At 42.9% G+C, this 14,832-nt stretch overlaps 1 protein-coding gene and 1 non-coding gene across 2 annotated transcripts in view; both read right to left on the reverse strand.

Annotated features, from left to right (window-relative positions):
- KREMEN1 (kringle containing transmembrane protein 1) overlaps positions 1–14,832 on the reverse strand; it is an 87,302-nt gene that overhangs the window by 43,322 nt on the left and 29,148 nt on the right. Inside the window, exons 2-3 of the mRNA XM_049788086.1 lie at positions 8,704–8,866; positions 3,851–3,942 (exon numbers count right to left, since the gene is read on the reverse strand). Of these exons, the coding sequence (XP_049644043.1) occupies positions 3,851–3,942; positions 8,704–8,866 (255 nt within the window). The remainder of the gene's footprint in view (positions 1–3,850; positions 3,943–8,703; positions 8,867–14,832) is intronic.
- On the reverse strand, positions 9,110–9,273 carry LOC126031675 (U1 spliceosomal RNA). The gene has a single exon (XR_007503508.1). It is a non-coding gene; the product is annotated as a U1 spliceosomal RNA (small nuclear RNA).

Raw genomic sequence — 14,832 nt, forward strand, 5'->3', positions numbered from 1 at the left:
AAGTCTCAAATTACATAAAAGCAGGAAAGATTAATGTGCTATCATCTAGCATCAACACATATTCACTTTATTTATACCATTCCTATTTCACTTATCTCCCTCACCCTCATGTAAGTTGAGAAACCAGCTCACTTTGAAAGAAATCCCATATAAAATATAATTTCCATCAAAGCTGTATCACTGTCTCTGTAATTTAAAAGAATTTAGAGAGAGATGATAGATCTATCAATAAACCATCATGTCCTTATTGTACCTAATAATAGTGATTCTGGAATGTAATCGGAAATTTGTTAGTCTATATTTGTTTTGCTTTCTCAAAAATAAATTGGTATCACTGGATTTGTAGAAATCAAGTGAAAACTCTTAATTTTCCTTCCCACTGTTGGAGCAGTGACTGGGATCACACACTTTTATTGTGGCACATACAAGCTTTGTTGGGTGCTGGGAATGAGTGAAAATGTCATAGATTTCATGCTGGGGATCATGCTGCAGCCTCCGCATGAAAGGCAGCATTCTACCACTGAGTCACTGCCCAGCCCTGAAATTTGCTTAGAAAGATCTGTATCTCTGCTCTCTGAAACAAGGACTTGAACATTCTGCAAAATATTGGCAGAAGCAGTTTGAAAAGCAAATCCAATGACCTACCTCAGAGTTATTTTCCTTTTAATAGTAAGTTCTGATCAGTGCTTCTGAGGTCAAGAGCACAGTGGATATCTCTCTCCTCCTTTATCTCTACATCTAGTCTTTTTTTTTGGAGGGGGGCACACCTGGTGGTACTCAAGGGTTACTACTGGCTTTATTTTCAAAAATTATTCCTGCCTGGCAGACTCAGGGGACTATAAGGGCTGTCTGGGATCGAACCCAGTTTGGCTATGTGCAAGGCAAATGTTCTACCCGCTGTGGTATTGCTCCAGCTCCGCTCTGCATCGAGTTTTGTCTTAGGTCTCTACATAACACACCAAATGACAGATTCTGGTCTGCACATAACAGTCCACCATTCAATCACATTCTACTATATCCGTAAACACTCATACCTCAACCCTCACCCCCACCCTCACCTCCAACTCCTATTGGATCTGTTTATAATCAGATATGATCACATCACAAATCTTTTCTTGCTTGACAAATTCAATACAAATCGTGAATAGTAGGCTTCATAGAGAGAGTTAGTTTGATTTCAAATTATGGTTTTAGGGGCCAGTGATGTGGCGCTAGAGGTAAGGTGTCTGCCTTGCAAACACTAGCCAAGGAAGGACCGTGGTTTGATCCCCCGGCGTCCCATATGGTCCCCCCAAGCCAGGGGCAGTTTCTGAGCGCTTAGCCAGGAGTAACTCCTGAGCATCAAACGGGTGTGGCCCAAAAAAACCAAAAAAAAAAAAAAATCAAATTATGGTTTTAAATCCAGGAATAGAGCTAACCTGGCTTAAAATATGCAGGCTTGGGGCCGGGTAGGTGGCGCTGGAGGTAAGGTGTCTGCCTTGCAAGCGCTAGCCAAGGAAGGACCGCGGTTCGATCCCCCGGCGTCCCATATGGTCCCCCCAAGCCAGGGGCGATTTCTGAGCACATAGCCAGGAGTAACCCCTGAGCGTCAAGCGGGTGTGGCCCAAAAACCAAAAAAAAAAAAAAATATGCAGGCTTGATTCTAACGGGTAATTATTAAAGTGTCTTGCTGCAAAAAGCCCAGATTTTTACCAATAGTGTTAATCAGGCACTAGAACTAGGTGCCAGGCTCGAGGTTTGAGGCTCAGTTTGAGCCCTGGTGTCCACAGAATGAATGAAAGGTTTTCCAAAGAACCGAAGCCAGATACTCCCCAGATTCCCACACTTGGTACTTCTCACTTCTTCCCAACTTCAGTCTCTCCATCAGACTGTTTCAAGCATTGAGATGGTTACCGAAGGAACACAGGAAAAGGAAATATTTAATTTTTATTTTTAGGAACAATGGGGCACACATAACAGATATGAGGGATTAGAGGGTGGTTTATACCATTTTGCAGGAATTTTATCTTCTGAACCTTCCTTTCTCGAACACATGAGTCAGCCCTCCTTGACCCACATTATATTTCATAAATTCAAGTTGAGGATTACCTTTCCAAATAAAGGCTCCCAGATAGAAACCCCCACTTTGCCATTCCCAAGAGAGTGACACAGGCTGGTACTAAAAGACTATCTTTGTGTGAAACAAATGGACCGAGGAAAATCTGCTTTCCTCTCCCCCTGACCCCTTTCTTTACATAACTAGAACCAAATGAGATGTTTTTCATTAAAAAAATTTGATTAAGCAGACTGAGCAAAAGTCCATTCTTCCAGTTTGTACTGTTTTCTGCATTTTGGGACAGAGTCGAGGCACAGCTCAGGTTGGAAGGAGAGGAAAGGCAGAGCATACTTGCCAGGCAGAGATGACACTGGACAGTTTAATTTATTAAAAGATGAGTTCTAGGTCTGCTGTGCAGGCTGCCCAGGCCCCTTGAGAAATTAGCATTTGGACAGCTCTAATGTGCATGAGGGAGAGGGTCCCAAGTCTCCCAGAACTTCTACATCTTTCCACAAACACAGGTTAGTAACCTGAGAAAGGAGAACAGTAGCAGGAGAAGAGTAGACTTAAATAATAAGGGAAAATAAAGCCAGGTAGAATGATCTGTCCTTTTTTTTTTCCCCAACTCTAGGAACTGGGAAACTGTTTCTGAGGCACATCTAAAGGATCTTTATAATACTACATTAGTGGAGCAGGAGCAATAGCACAGTGGTGGGGCGTTTGCCTTGCACATGGTTGACCCAGGAGAAGCTGATCCCAGCATCCCATATGGTTCCCCAAGCCAGGAGTGATTTCTGAGAGCATAGCCAAGAGTAACGCCTGAGTGTCACTGGGTGTGGCCCAAAAACAAAAACAACAACAACAAAAAAAGAAAGAAATGGGTGTTAGAGCCACTGAAAATAAATGAGGTGGAGGAGGCGGGTGGGGGCAGGGACATTGTCACCTTCTAAACACCTGTAGACAGAGTAACCCCGAGTGTCACAGGGTGTAGCCCAAACCCCCCCCAAAACTACATTAGCAAATGTCACACAATACCACATTAATTTTAATTTGTGTTTTACACCTTTCTGCAGTATTTTCTACGCCTTAAAAAAAGATATGAGTCCCTGTGATATCACATATTTCCTGAATGCAAGTTATCTTTCTGTCTTTACTTATTCATTTTTGGTTCCACATCAGGTAGAGTTTTAGGAACCATACTCAGCTGTGCTCAGGGTTTACTCCTGGCTCTGGACTCAGGGATCACTCTGATGGTTTCATATGGGGTGCTGGGGATTCAACTTGGGTCAGCATCCTATATGCTATATATATATATATATATATATATATATATATATATATATATATATATATATATATATGAGAAAGAGAGAGAAAGTGAGGGGGTGTCTTTTTTGACGGTGGAATAACACTAGAACTTGTGAATATGGAGAGCCTTATATACATATAGAAGAATAAAACAGTACCCTGAAATTCTATAGTATTTTTATCAATAATAAAAAGGGAGAAGAATGTTAATTATTTATTTAAAAAAAGGTACTTTCCTCCTTCATTCTGCACTCAGCTGTTGCCAGGCCTAGTTATGACAGAATCAGCATGAAGAAGTTAAGTAAAAGTCAGAATTCTGGGAGGGCATCTTCATCTCAGAAATGAGGTAACTAAAGATACTGGGCATTTCCATTTTTTTGAAAAGCTTCAGTATGAGAAGTTCACATCCTCAGCTCAGAAAGGCATTTTCCACCTGATGGGTGCAAACTACCTGCCTGGGTTCCCTGTGCCCAGCCTTACACCTGCAGAGGAAGCACAGCTACTTACTCTGGCATGCAGGGATCTCACAGTACTTCCAATAGACCCCATCCTCATGTTCAGCCACATAGCACCAGGGGCTCACATCTCCATCGGGGTTTCTGTTGGGGAAATGGACGCGGTCAGTCACGTACCTGCTGCTTTAAATGGTCAGACTCACTGTCTTTCAGTGTGATCAAAAGCATGAGGACTTTACCAAGATCAGGCTGATTAACTTACATTTGATAGAAACGAGTCCCAACACTCTCACTCATAATAATTTGTTAGAGATTAACTAATGCTAAATTGTAGAGAATTTGGGCATAACAACAACAATAACTATGCTTCAGTTAGTATACATAATCCTACAATCCTGGTACCTGCCACAGAAACAGCAATAATATTTCTTAGAGATTTATTTCACGTTTCTAAATGAGTGGCTTAGAATAATTGCCCTCTGAGGTCTTTTCAACTCAGGGATGCCCTGACATAATGGGCAATGCTGCTGAAATGGGACGGAAAAAAATGGCAGGGGCCACTGGACATACAGAACAGCTTGGACGGACGCTCTCAGCTGCTTTTCAAGCTCCCTTTATTGAGACTCACAACACTGGAAACCTGACCCTCCTGGGTAGGCCGGAAATGGGCAGAAAGATCCTGCAGCCAGAGAGCTTCAGAGCAAGCACTATCAGGCTGAAAGGGATAAGCCTGTTGTGTGGCCCAGCAGATAAACCCTCCCTAAAGCACAAAGGGGTCTTTTATTTTTGTGCCCAAAGGCAGGTGCCAGCACCAACCCTGTTCTTCCCTGGACTCCCAGTCTCGCCCTCTAATCCAGCCCTGTTGAGCCCAGAGAAGTGTGTTCCCATCAGTCGCTGTCTTTCAGACATCTCAAATGTGATGGGTCTGGAAACAACACACAAGACAAAACAGAGTGTCGGGTGTCCGCTGAAGAAATTAAAGTAAGGGAACTTATACAAAGCCCTCTTTAAACAGTATTTCATTGTCATTTTCCTTCCTCTATTCAGTGTTCGGCTTTGATGTCCTATTTGGAAAAGTCCTTAGAAAACAACTGTTTATTATCAATGTCAAAATCATTCTGAAAAGCCTAAGAATAGTTAAATAGAGAACAAGCAAATTCATCTTTGGCTTCACTGCAAAGCCAAAACAAAAGACCAGACTCTCTGATGTGATAATAATCAACAATTTCAGTCTCCCTGTTTTGAAGTATAAACTGGTAGTTCAGGTCTGGTACATTCCATCAAATCAAAGGGAAAGGTTGTAGTGAGCCAGGTCTGAGGGGGAACAGACTGCTCCCTCTCCTCACACACCCCATCCCATCCCTGTTCTCTTAATGGATATTTACTATTTTATTTCTGGGAGCCTATTCAGCAAAACCAAACACTTATCTATAATAAAAGAATTTTTAATACAAATTAAATCTCACTGGGAATAATGACTTTAATTAGAGCCAGACTTAAACACGGGCTCTTCTGAGAAGACTTGCTTGAAAAAAAAAAAGTAACAGGAAAAATAAAATATAACCAAGAGATCACTCCTAGTGACATTTCAGAACAAGAAACTAGGTGAGGGCCAAGGAAATGGCTCACAGAGCCAAAGTGCATGTACTGCATACTGGAACCTCTGGCTCAATCCCTAGAACTGAGTCCCACACTGGGAGTAGCTCCTCAACCCCCGAAATCACCAGAGATAGCCCCCCAAAACAAAATAAAAACTAAGCTAAGTAACTGTGTAAAAATAAAAAAACAAACATTGGTTTCTTAAATACTCTTTCCAGTTCAACTATTTCTATGAATTAAAAAACAAGAAGAAATAAACCAGAGAGTTAACTATTTTGTTCCTGGACAAAAATACAGTACAAAAATTTCCATGTACATATACAAATGTGTGAGGTATTTGTGGGGATATGCTTTGGGTCATGCTCTGTGGTGCTTGGGGTCTATTCCCAGCCAGCTCTGTGTTTGCAGAACCAAAAATAGAACTGCAGTGGGCAGTATAATTCTGACCCCCACATGTATACATTTGAAAATAAAGCATAAAACAATGGTGGAGGCAGCGCCAGTGTGGGGGCAGGGATGGGGGGTGGACAACAAAACATAAAGCAATTATTTAATGAACATATATAATTTTAATAATAGAAGACAAAAATAGCAAACTTTGACAGAGCATGCATATAAATTGCTATGTCTGGAAAATAAGGTTTGGCTCAGAGGATTAGAGAGGGAGAAAGAAATAAAATAGAGGACTTTAAATAATACATAAGAAGTATTTGTATATATATATTTTTTTGTTTTGTTTTGTTTTTGGGTCACACCCGGCGTTGCTCAGGAGTGACTCCTGGCTGTCTGCTCAGAAATAGCTCCTGGCAGGCACAGGGGACCATATGGGACACCAGGATTCGAAGCAACCACCTTTGGTCCTGGATCGGCTGCTTGCAAGGCAAACGCCGCTGTGCTATCTCTCCGGGCCCAGTATTTGTATATTTTTTAAAAGCCTTTAACATTTTAAAAAAATCATAAAATGAACACTAATTCAATAGCAATGGCACAGAAATGGCTAGTGGGTATAATTAGGGTCAAGGTGAAGAAAAGAACTTGGAGGTGTAGGCACATGAGTCAAGATAAATGGACTAAGTGACTTCAAGATAACCAAAAGGGGGACTGGGGTGATAGCACAGCGGTAGGGTGGTTGCTTTGCACACTGCTGACCCAGGACAGGCCCGGGTTCAATCCCCAGCATCACATATGTTCCCCCGACCCTGCTAGAAGCAATTTCTGAGCAAAGAGCCAGGAGTAACCCTGACCACTGCCGGGTATGGCCCAAAAACCAAAAAAAAAAAAAAAAAAAAAAAGAAAAAGACAACCACAAGGGTCCTGGAATCTTAACAAAGGTACATGGTGGGTGAAGAGAGGGGGAGAAGGTAAACAGTATGGCCCACACAATGCACATAAAATACCTTGACTCAGCTGGGTCAATAGCGCCAAGGATAAGGTTCCAAAATACTGGGAAAAGACTCAAGAACAGTGTATAGTTCCAAGTGTTGCAGAGCAATCATTTTCCATAGCCCCAATGGCTCAAGGGCTGCCTTTGCACTTGTCCTAATAATAAACTCAACATGCTGCTAGACCATGAATCCTGTTACTAGGTAGTTGGCTATAAATAGCTAAAAACAAAAATGCTTAGAGTCTTTATTGTCCCTACAAACTTGTTTTCTACCTTAAAGAAAACTTGCGTCTCTTATCAAGGTCATGGATCATCTCATCCCAAAATTGCGAATCTCAGACTAAGAGCCTCTGTGAGAGTCAGAAAGATGTCAAGAGGCAAGAAACTTGAGTCTATACAAGGGAAAGAAATTGAAGTCAGTTGCTCCCAGAGCATGGTAATCCTGGCATACCAAGGCATGGGACAGATAATGCAGGCAAGTTCCTTTGCTCAGAGCCAAGGAAGGTTTGGACAACAGATTCACAGCTGATAGAATGACAGATCGACAGACTGACTCCACTTGATAGTTATATAGCCAAAAGCTTAAGAAGCTTTGCTCTATGCATATTGTCCACCAGTGGCAGGGCGAACTAAGGGAATCCTCCCAAAGAGGCATGTGAGTCACCAAAGAATAATGTAGAGCATAGGAAACCAGGAGGACTCAGCTCCTCGACTGAGCTCAAAAGAGTGGTAGAAGAATTAGGTCATATGCCTAGCATGCACTGTCTCAGACTTGATCCACACCACCATGTGTTCCCAGAAGCATCAATGGATGCAGCCCTTGTGGCCTCTGAGTAGCACTTGAGTGTTCCTGGGGGCCTCTGAAGTTTGGGTGTTCTGGGTAATCTCCAGCATCTCAAGGCCTGAGAATCACAGCATCCTCAGTCCCTTACATTGTGGGTTAAGGATCACTGGTGGGGTGGGGTGGGGCTGGCGCTATATAGCACAGTGGTAGGGCGTTTGCCTTGCACGTGGTCCTGGGTTCCATCCCCGGTGTCCCATATGGTCCCCCGAGCCTGGAGTGATTTCTGAGAGCATAGCCAAGAGTAACCCCTGAGCATCACTGGGTGTGGCCCAAAAACAAACAAACAAAAAAGAATCACTGGTGGGGTCTCCGAAGCACCAGTTAGAAGCCAAGCACTCTCCCATCAAAGTAAAAGAGAGTGGTAGACTATGTGGCGTGTGCGTGGGTCTATGTGTATAAGGAGTAGAAAACAGTTAGGTAATTTCCCAAGCTATGCTCAGGGGCCCAGGGGCCATTTCCCATAATCCTCAACCAACCCAGCTAGATGATTTTCTAGCATCTGGCAATGTGGTTGGTGCTGCTTGGGACAGTGGTTCTGGGAACTAGGGGAGCCAAACAAGCAGTGTTCAGGGGGCTCCAGATACATACCCGGCAGTGCAAGGATTCCATGCAGAATAAGGGAATAAATTTGCACATAAAAGGTATGTACCCCAGGAATGTGGCTCAACAGCAGAGTACTTGCATGTGTGAGGACCTGGATTTATTCCTCCACACCACAAAACAAAACAAAAAGGCTTGTACCCCTGATCTATCTCCCCAGCCCCAAAATCTTTAACAAAAAAAGACCTTCTGAGATGGCCAAAGGGCAACAAAGAAGCTTTACCCAATTGTGAGCAAGGCTGGATAGACTGGAAAAGGACACTAGAATTTTTTTCTATTAGTTTCTGTTTGGGGACTACTACCAGCAGAACTCAAGAGCTACTTCTAGCACATGCTCAGGAGTCACTCAGCATGCTTAGGCTACATTTAGTACCAGGGATCAAACCCAGGCTTCCTACATGCAAAGCATGCATTCTAGTCTTTTGAGATCTCAAACTCTCAGAAAAGAAACACTTAGGTTCCAGCAGCCCCATCTTACCTGCAATAGTTATGCTCACCAAGGCCTCCCTCCCCATTGGGGTATTTCAGAGTGTTGTAGGGATGCTGGAAAGTCTCGTTCCAGAACAGACATGGCTTTCCACCTTGCAGGGCCGTCCAGTTCTGCGTTCCTCTGTAATCTGCACCGTTGGCTGTGAAACATTCTAAAAGAAAGAATAGAGAGTGCAAACTAATTTTCTGGCATCATCTATAGTCTTCTCCTTCTCTGGTTGATGTTTTGTTTGTTTTGATTGGACTAAGCTAGAGAAGGGGAATATCTTGCAAGATTCTGGAGACGATGCCATAAACATTGCTAGGAATAAGTAAATCTGAAAGGGGGACAGACCCTCTAAAGCTTGGCACTAACATCTCTACAAATACTGAGCAGTTTCTTTTTTTTTCCCCCCCAGGGGAGAGCGCGAACGTAGTCCCCCACTACCACAAAATAAGCAGTCGAGTTTCCCACATTTGGGAAAATCACAGAGGTCAGCACATCCAGAGTGCAATGGATAAGCCTCACCCTGGGAAAACCACCTTCGTGATCATGGTATCTCCCCTGCCAGGTAAGTATGACATTGAGCAGTTTCCCCTAGTATTCAGGTCCCAAGGAGGACATAAACAGGGAGCTAAAATATATCGAAGTCTATGAAGTGAACCAGGAAACTCCCCAATCTGGGAACGGTTGGCAACAGCCATCCATGAGGAATTGTGGGTGCTCAGAGGGGGTCAGTACTGTTGCCAGTTTCTCTGTGTGGTAACTAGAACCAGGTCACCAGCTGTAACAGAGCTCTCCCCTACAGTCTGAAAGGCTGCACTGACACTTGGATTTAATAAGAACATCGGATACAGCAACGCTTTGGAATCCCAATCACACAAGTCTGGGAATGACTCACATTCTCTGGTAATGAAGAACAGTCCTCCTGACGCTATTTGGGAGAGAGGTGCAACCCAACAGTCAACAGGAGGGAGGAGAGGTCAGGCTGGCATCTCTGGCACCTCTTTTTAAAAGCTCACCTTTTTGAAATCAAGACTCATGGAGCACGGTCTCTGATCCCTTTCATAAAAATGACAAAACCCTTGCAGGTGCAATGACAATGTGCTTCCAAAATGTGCTCCTCAGACCTCAGGGGGATGGGAACTGAGGCTGATAGAATTTCCCCCCACATATTGCACACATTAAGCTCCCAGAGGTTCATGAGAAAGACACAGTACAAAGGGTAATTTTTCCAAATGAGCTTAGTTGAAACTGACAGATAGAATCACTTCAAACACTTCTTTAAGATATATCACCAGAAACCTGCCAATCTGGGGCAGTTATACTGACATTCTTGGCCTATTTCTTCTCTGCTCTTCTCTTGGCATGCCCTGACCTATAACTTCTGGTGTAAGGGACACTGTCTCCTGTTGCAGTGTCTGTACCTACTTTGGCCTAAGCATGTGTACAGCATAAACATAGTTATATCCCGGAAGCTATTTCTTTTAATATTTAAAATCTATTCCCATAACATCTTTCTCCCTGTACTCCCTTTCCTCCTATGGTCTGGGCCCCATGTTTTGTCTGGAGTTGCACCATGTTAAGTACAGCCAAAATAATCTGTAATTCCAGGCTGTACAGAGCATCCAAGCAATTTGTGGTGCTTGGTACAATATTTACATATTATACCATGCACCATGAGGAGCAGATCATTTATTAAGAGTCTATAAATAAGGGGTTCATCAGTAGTCGAAGAAATATAAAATATGTATATTGAACCAATGAGCGAAGGTTTCTCCTTCCTTTTTTGTGTGTGTGTGGGGGGAGTCACACCCGACAGCACTCAGGGGCTACTCCTGGCTCTCTGCTCAGAAGTCGCTCCTGGCAGGCTGGGGGGGATCATATGAGATGCCGGGATTTAAACCACAGTCCATCCCGGGTTGGCTGTGTGCAAGGCAAATGCCCTACAGCTGTGCTCTCTCTCCAGCCCCTCTGGTTTCTCCTTCTGAATTTTCTGTTACCCTTGGAGGTAGCTCCACATTCACATCACCAATATTCCACGTTTCAATCCAGTGTTTTCCTGTGATTAAAGCTTTGTTCTTTCTGGTTTTGTTTTGTTTCGTTTTTTGATTTTTGCCAGACCAGGCTTTGCTCAGTGTTTACCTGGCTCTGCTCTCAGGGATTACTCCTGGCAGTGCTTGAGGAACCAGATGGGTCCTAGGTATTGAGCCCAGGCCGGCTGGGTGCTGGGCAAATGCCCTACCTGTTGTACTAATGCTCTGGCCCCAAGCTCTGTACAAAGAGCTTTACAAATATCTACTTGCTGGGTCAGAGAGATAGCACAGCAGTAGGGCGTTTGCCTTGCATGCAGCCAATCCAGGATGGGTGATGGTTCAAATCCCAGCATTCCATATGATACCCTGAGCCTGCCAGGAGCGATTTTTAAGTGCAGAGCCAGGAACAAGCCTTGAGCGCCCCAGTGTGACCCCAAAACCAAAACCAAACAAACAAAAAAAAAAACTCCACCAAATATCTACTTGCCACCAACACACTATCTCAAAACCTCCAAAATGTGACGTATGCCATTTATTTAAAAATTGGAGATGCCATTCTATTGAAATTCCCTTGAGATCAGTGAAATCACATTAGGATATATGAATCTCTGGATTTGTATTTGTTGAGCAAGTATCTCAGAGCAAACGGTTTTGTGTATAGTTTTATATAGAGCCTGCAAGAATACTTCAAAGCAAAAATTGTGTTTGAGTTTATGCTCAATAATCTTTTGTTGCTAATAGAAGCTAGCTGGAGTTTTCTTCTCATAAAACTGTTACTGTTCATTAGGTGGTGCTCAGGGGAAGCCAGGGATTGACCCCAGATCGGCCTCGTGCAAGCTCTACCCTACTCACTGTGCTATTGCTCTGGCCCCAAGTCACTGTCTTTTAATCCATTCAAGTTAACTGTTTCTTGGAGGACACTTAAAATCTCTGCTAATTCTCTGTTGGAAGATTCTAGCCTAGTTTAAAAACAATATAAATAAAAACAACAACAACATAAATCAATAAACTAAACAGAAAAATGGACTCATGGGGCTGGAGAGAGTACAACAGCTAAGGAGCTTGCTTTGCAGCTAATTCAGGTTTGATCCCCAGCAGTGCTCAGTCCCAATAGTACTGCCAGAAGTGATCCCTGAGCACAGAGCAGGAGTAATCTTTGAGCTCTGCCAAATCTGTCTCCAATCAAGAGGGAAAAAATTTAAATTCTTAAAATAAGATGGCAGAAAATATTTTCCAGTGGGAAAATTTTGTGTTCTTTAAAATATGTCCATAATATTTCTTTCATGGGCACATTACAAAACAGGATACCTGGATCCAGATAGTAAGGACTGCACTCAGTTAACCCCAGTTCAATCCCCAGCACCACATTTGGTCCCCCAGCACTGTCAGGAGTGATCCCTAAGCAAAGAGTCAGAGTAAGTCTTGAAGACCTTCAAAAAATAGAAGACTTGGATGAAAGAAGTTGACATTTAGAGGGGAACACAACAGTATGATTCAAATGTTTGCCTAAAAGATTTGCAGTTCAGTGGGTTTCAGTACAGACAAATATCAAGTGAAACCATGGTTTTGTATCTATGATAACTGTCCTTTGTTCTCAGATGCCTAAAGATACTTACAGGTGGGGCCAAAATGATAGTATAGTGGGTAGGTCACTTGCTTTAAGTGGCTGTCCTGGATTCTATTCCCAACATCCCATAGAGTCCTCAGAGACAGGACTAATTACTGAGTGCAGACCAGGGGTAATCTCTGAGCACTTCTGGGTGTGGCCCAAAATTAAAAAAAAAAAAAAAAAAGATTCCAGAAACTTTGTCATACACAGGGACTTAGTCCTGGGAAGGGAGTGGTTCCCAACCTTGTCCTGCACCAACACAGCAGAAACTACAATAGGGCACAGCCATCTTTAATAATAACTCCTCAGGTAGGGTGGTTCCCATGATTATATGGAGAAAGGCTATCAGGTCTAGACTAGAGAGAGGATAGTTTGGGGCAAGGGATATTGGGATTGTCTATACACATAGCACATAATGATTAACATGGGAATAAAGTAAAATTAACACAAGATAAGTAGCAAACACTGTGGCTAGCACAAGTCACCTAGACACTTGGGCCTGAGGAGCTTCACCTGGAAAACAAGGGGTGTTTATCCAGATGGTTTCAACTCAACGTCCTATCATTCTCTTCTCTTATTTGAATTGGAACCAAGGATGAAAATTCTGGTGATGTAACTGGAAACGGTCCATGGTTAAAAGTTCTCTTCCACAGGAGAAACTTACAGGTTAATAAATGCTATAGTCGCATCCTTTCAATTTTTAAATATGGCTTAAATTCCGATTTGACAATGGCCTCAATAAAAAATATTTTTAAAATTCTGATGAGGGCCAAAGAGATAAAATTTAATAGGTAAGGTGCTTGGCCTTGCATGAATCAACCCCAGTTTGATCCCAGCACCATACATTACACCCTAATTACATCCAGTAGAGATCCCTGAGCATAGAACTAAGAGTAAGCCTTGAGCATCCTGGGTATAACCCAACTTGCCCTCACTTCAATTCTGACTTGAACTGTAAAAACACTCAGAAGATAACCAGGGAAACCTGAATACTAATTACTGCCTGGAAATTTCATTGTATTAAGGAATGACTATTAATTTGGAAGAGATGGCCACACTGAACTTGGATGTGCCAAATATCGAACTCGGCGGCTTTGCATGTGTAAGGCTCCTGCTCTACTCTGAGTCACATCTCCAGTCTGATTTTATTTTGTTAAGGTATGATAATGGGACTATTCCTGTGCCATTTCCTATCTTTTACAAAATAAGTGAAATACTTATAGTAAGATGATTTAATACCTAAGATTTGTCACGAAGTAATATAATGGAAATAAAGAGTGCTTACATAAAATAATATTGGTTATGATACTATTTTTTTTGTTTTGTTTTTTTTTTGTTTTTGTTTTTGGACCACACCTGTTGACGCTCAGGGATTACTCCTGGCTATGAGCTCAGAAGTTGCTCCTGGCTTGGGGGACCATATGGGACACCGGGGGATCGAACCGAGGTCCGTCCAAGGCTAGCGCAGGCAAGGCAGGCACCTTACCTCTTGCGCCACCGCCCGGCCCCTGGTTATGATACTATTAATTAAGGCTATTAGTTGTAGAAACTGGGGGATAAATATACAACCTCTATTTTGCTTTGTGTGTGTGTGTGTGTGTGTGTGTGTGTGTGTGTGTGTGTGTGTGTGTGTGTGTGTGGTTTTTGGGTCACACCCGGCAGTGCTCAAGGGTTACTCCTGGCTCTAAGCTCAGAAATTGCTCCTGGCAGGCACGGGGGAACCATATGGGAAGCCGGATTCGAACTGATGACCTTCTGCATGAAAGGCAAACGCCTTACCTCCATGCTATCTCTCCAGCCCCAATATACAACCTCTGTATTGTATCCTATTTGGTATATGTTTCAAATTTCCCGTAATAAAAATTTTTGGAAAATGCTAGGAATAAAATGAGGGCTTCATATGTGCTATGTGTATTCTAGCACAGAGCTAAACATCTTTAGCTAAATATCTTAGGCTTCATAATAAGGGTTTTTTTTTTTTTTTGAGTTATTTATTAGTTTTTGCACCTGGTAGTGCTCAGGGGTTACCTCTGGCTCTGCACTAAAAAATCATTCCTGGCAGGCTCTGGGAACAATACAGAATGTCAGGGATCGAACCCAGGTCCGTTCAGGGTTGGCTGAGTGCAAGGCAAACGTTCTAACCCCTAGGGTTATTTATCTATTTATTTGTTTACTTATTGGTTTTGAGGCCACACTCAGTGCTGCTTAGGGGTTACTCCTGGCTCTGCACTCAGCAATCACCCCTGACAGTGTTCAGGGGACCATAGAGGATGCCAGGGATTGAATTTAAATTGGCTGCAGGCAAAGCAAAGCCTCTGCTCTGCTATTGCTCTGGCCCCTGGCTGATTTTTTTTTTTTTTCCTATGCCTGGGAGTACTAAGGGACACTCACAGACTATACTCAGGAATCAGTCCTGGTAGTGCTCTTGAGACCATATGTAGTACCAGGGGTCAAATCAGAATAGGTCACAGGCAAGGCAAGTGCCTTACCTCC

This window comes from Suncus etruscus, chromosome 15, assembly GCF_024139225.1.
Source record: "Suncus etruscus isolate mSunEtr1 chromosome 15, mSunEtr1.pri.cur, whole genome shotgun sequence".
Lineage (NCBI taxonomy): Eukaryota > Metazoa > Chordata > Mammalia > Eulipotyphla > Soricidae > Suncus > Suncus etruscus.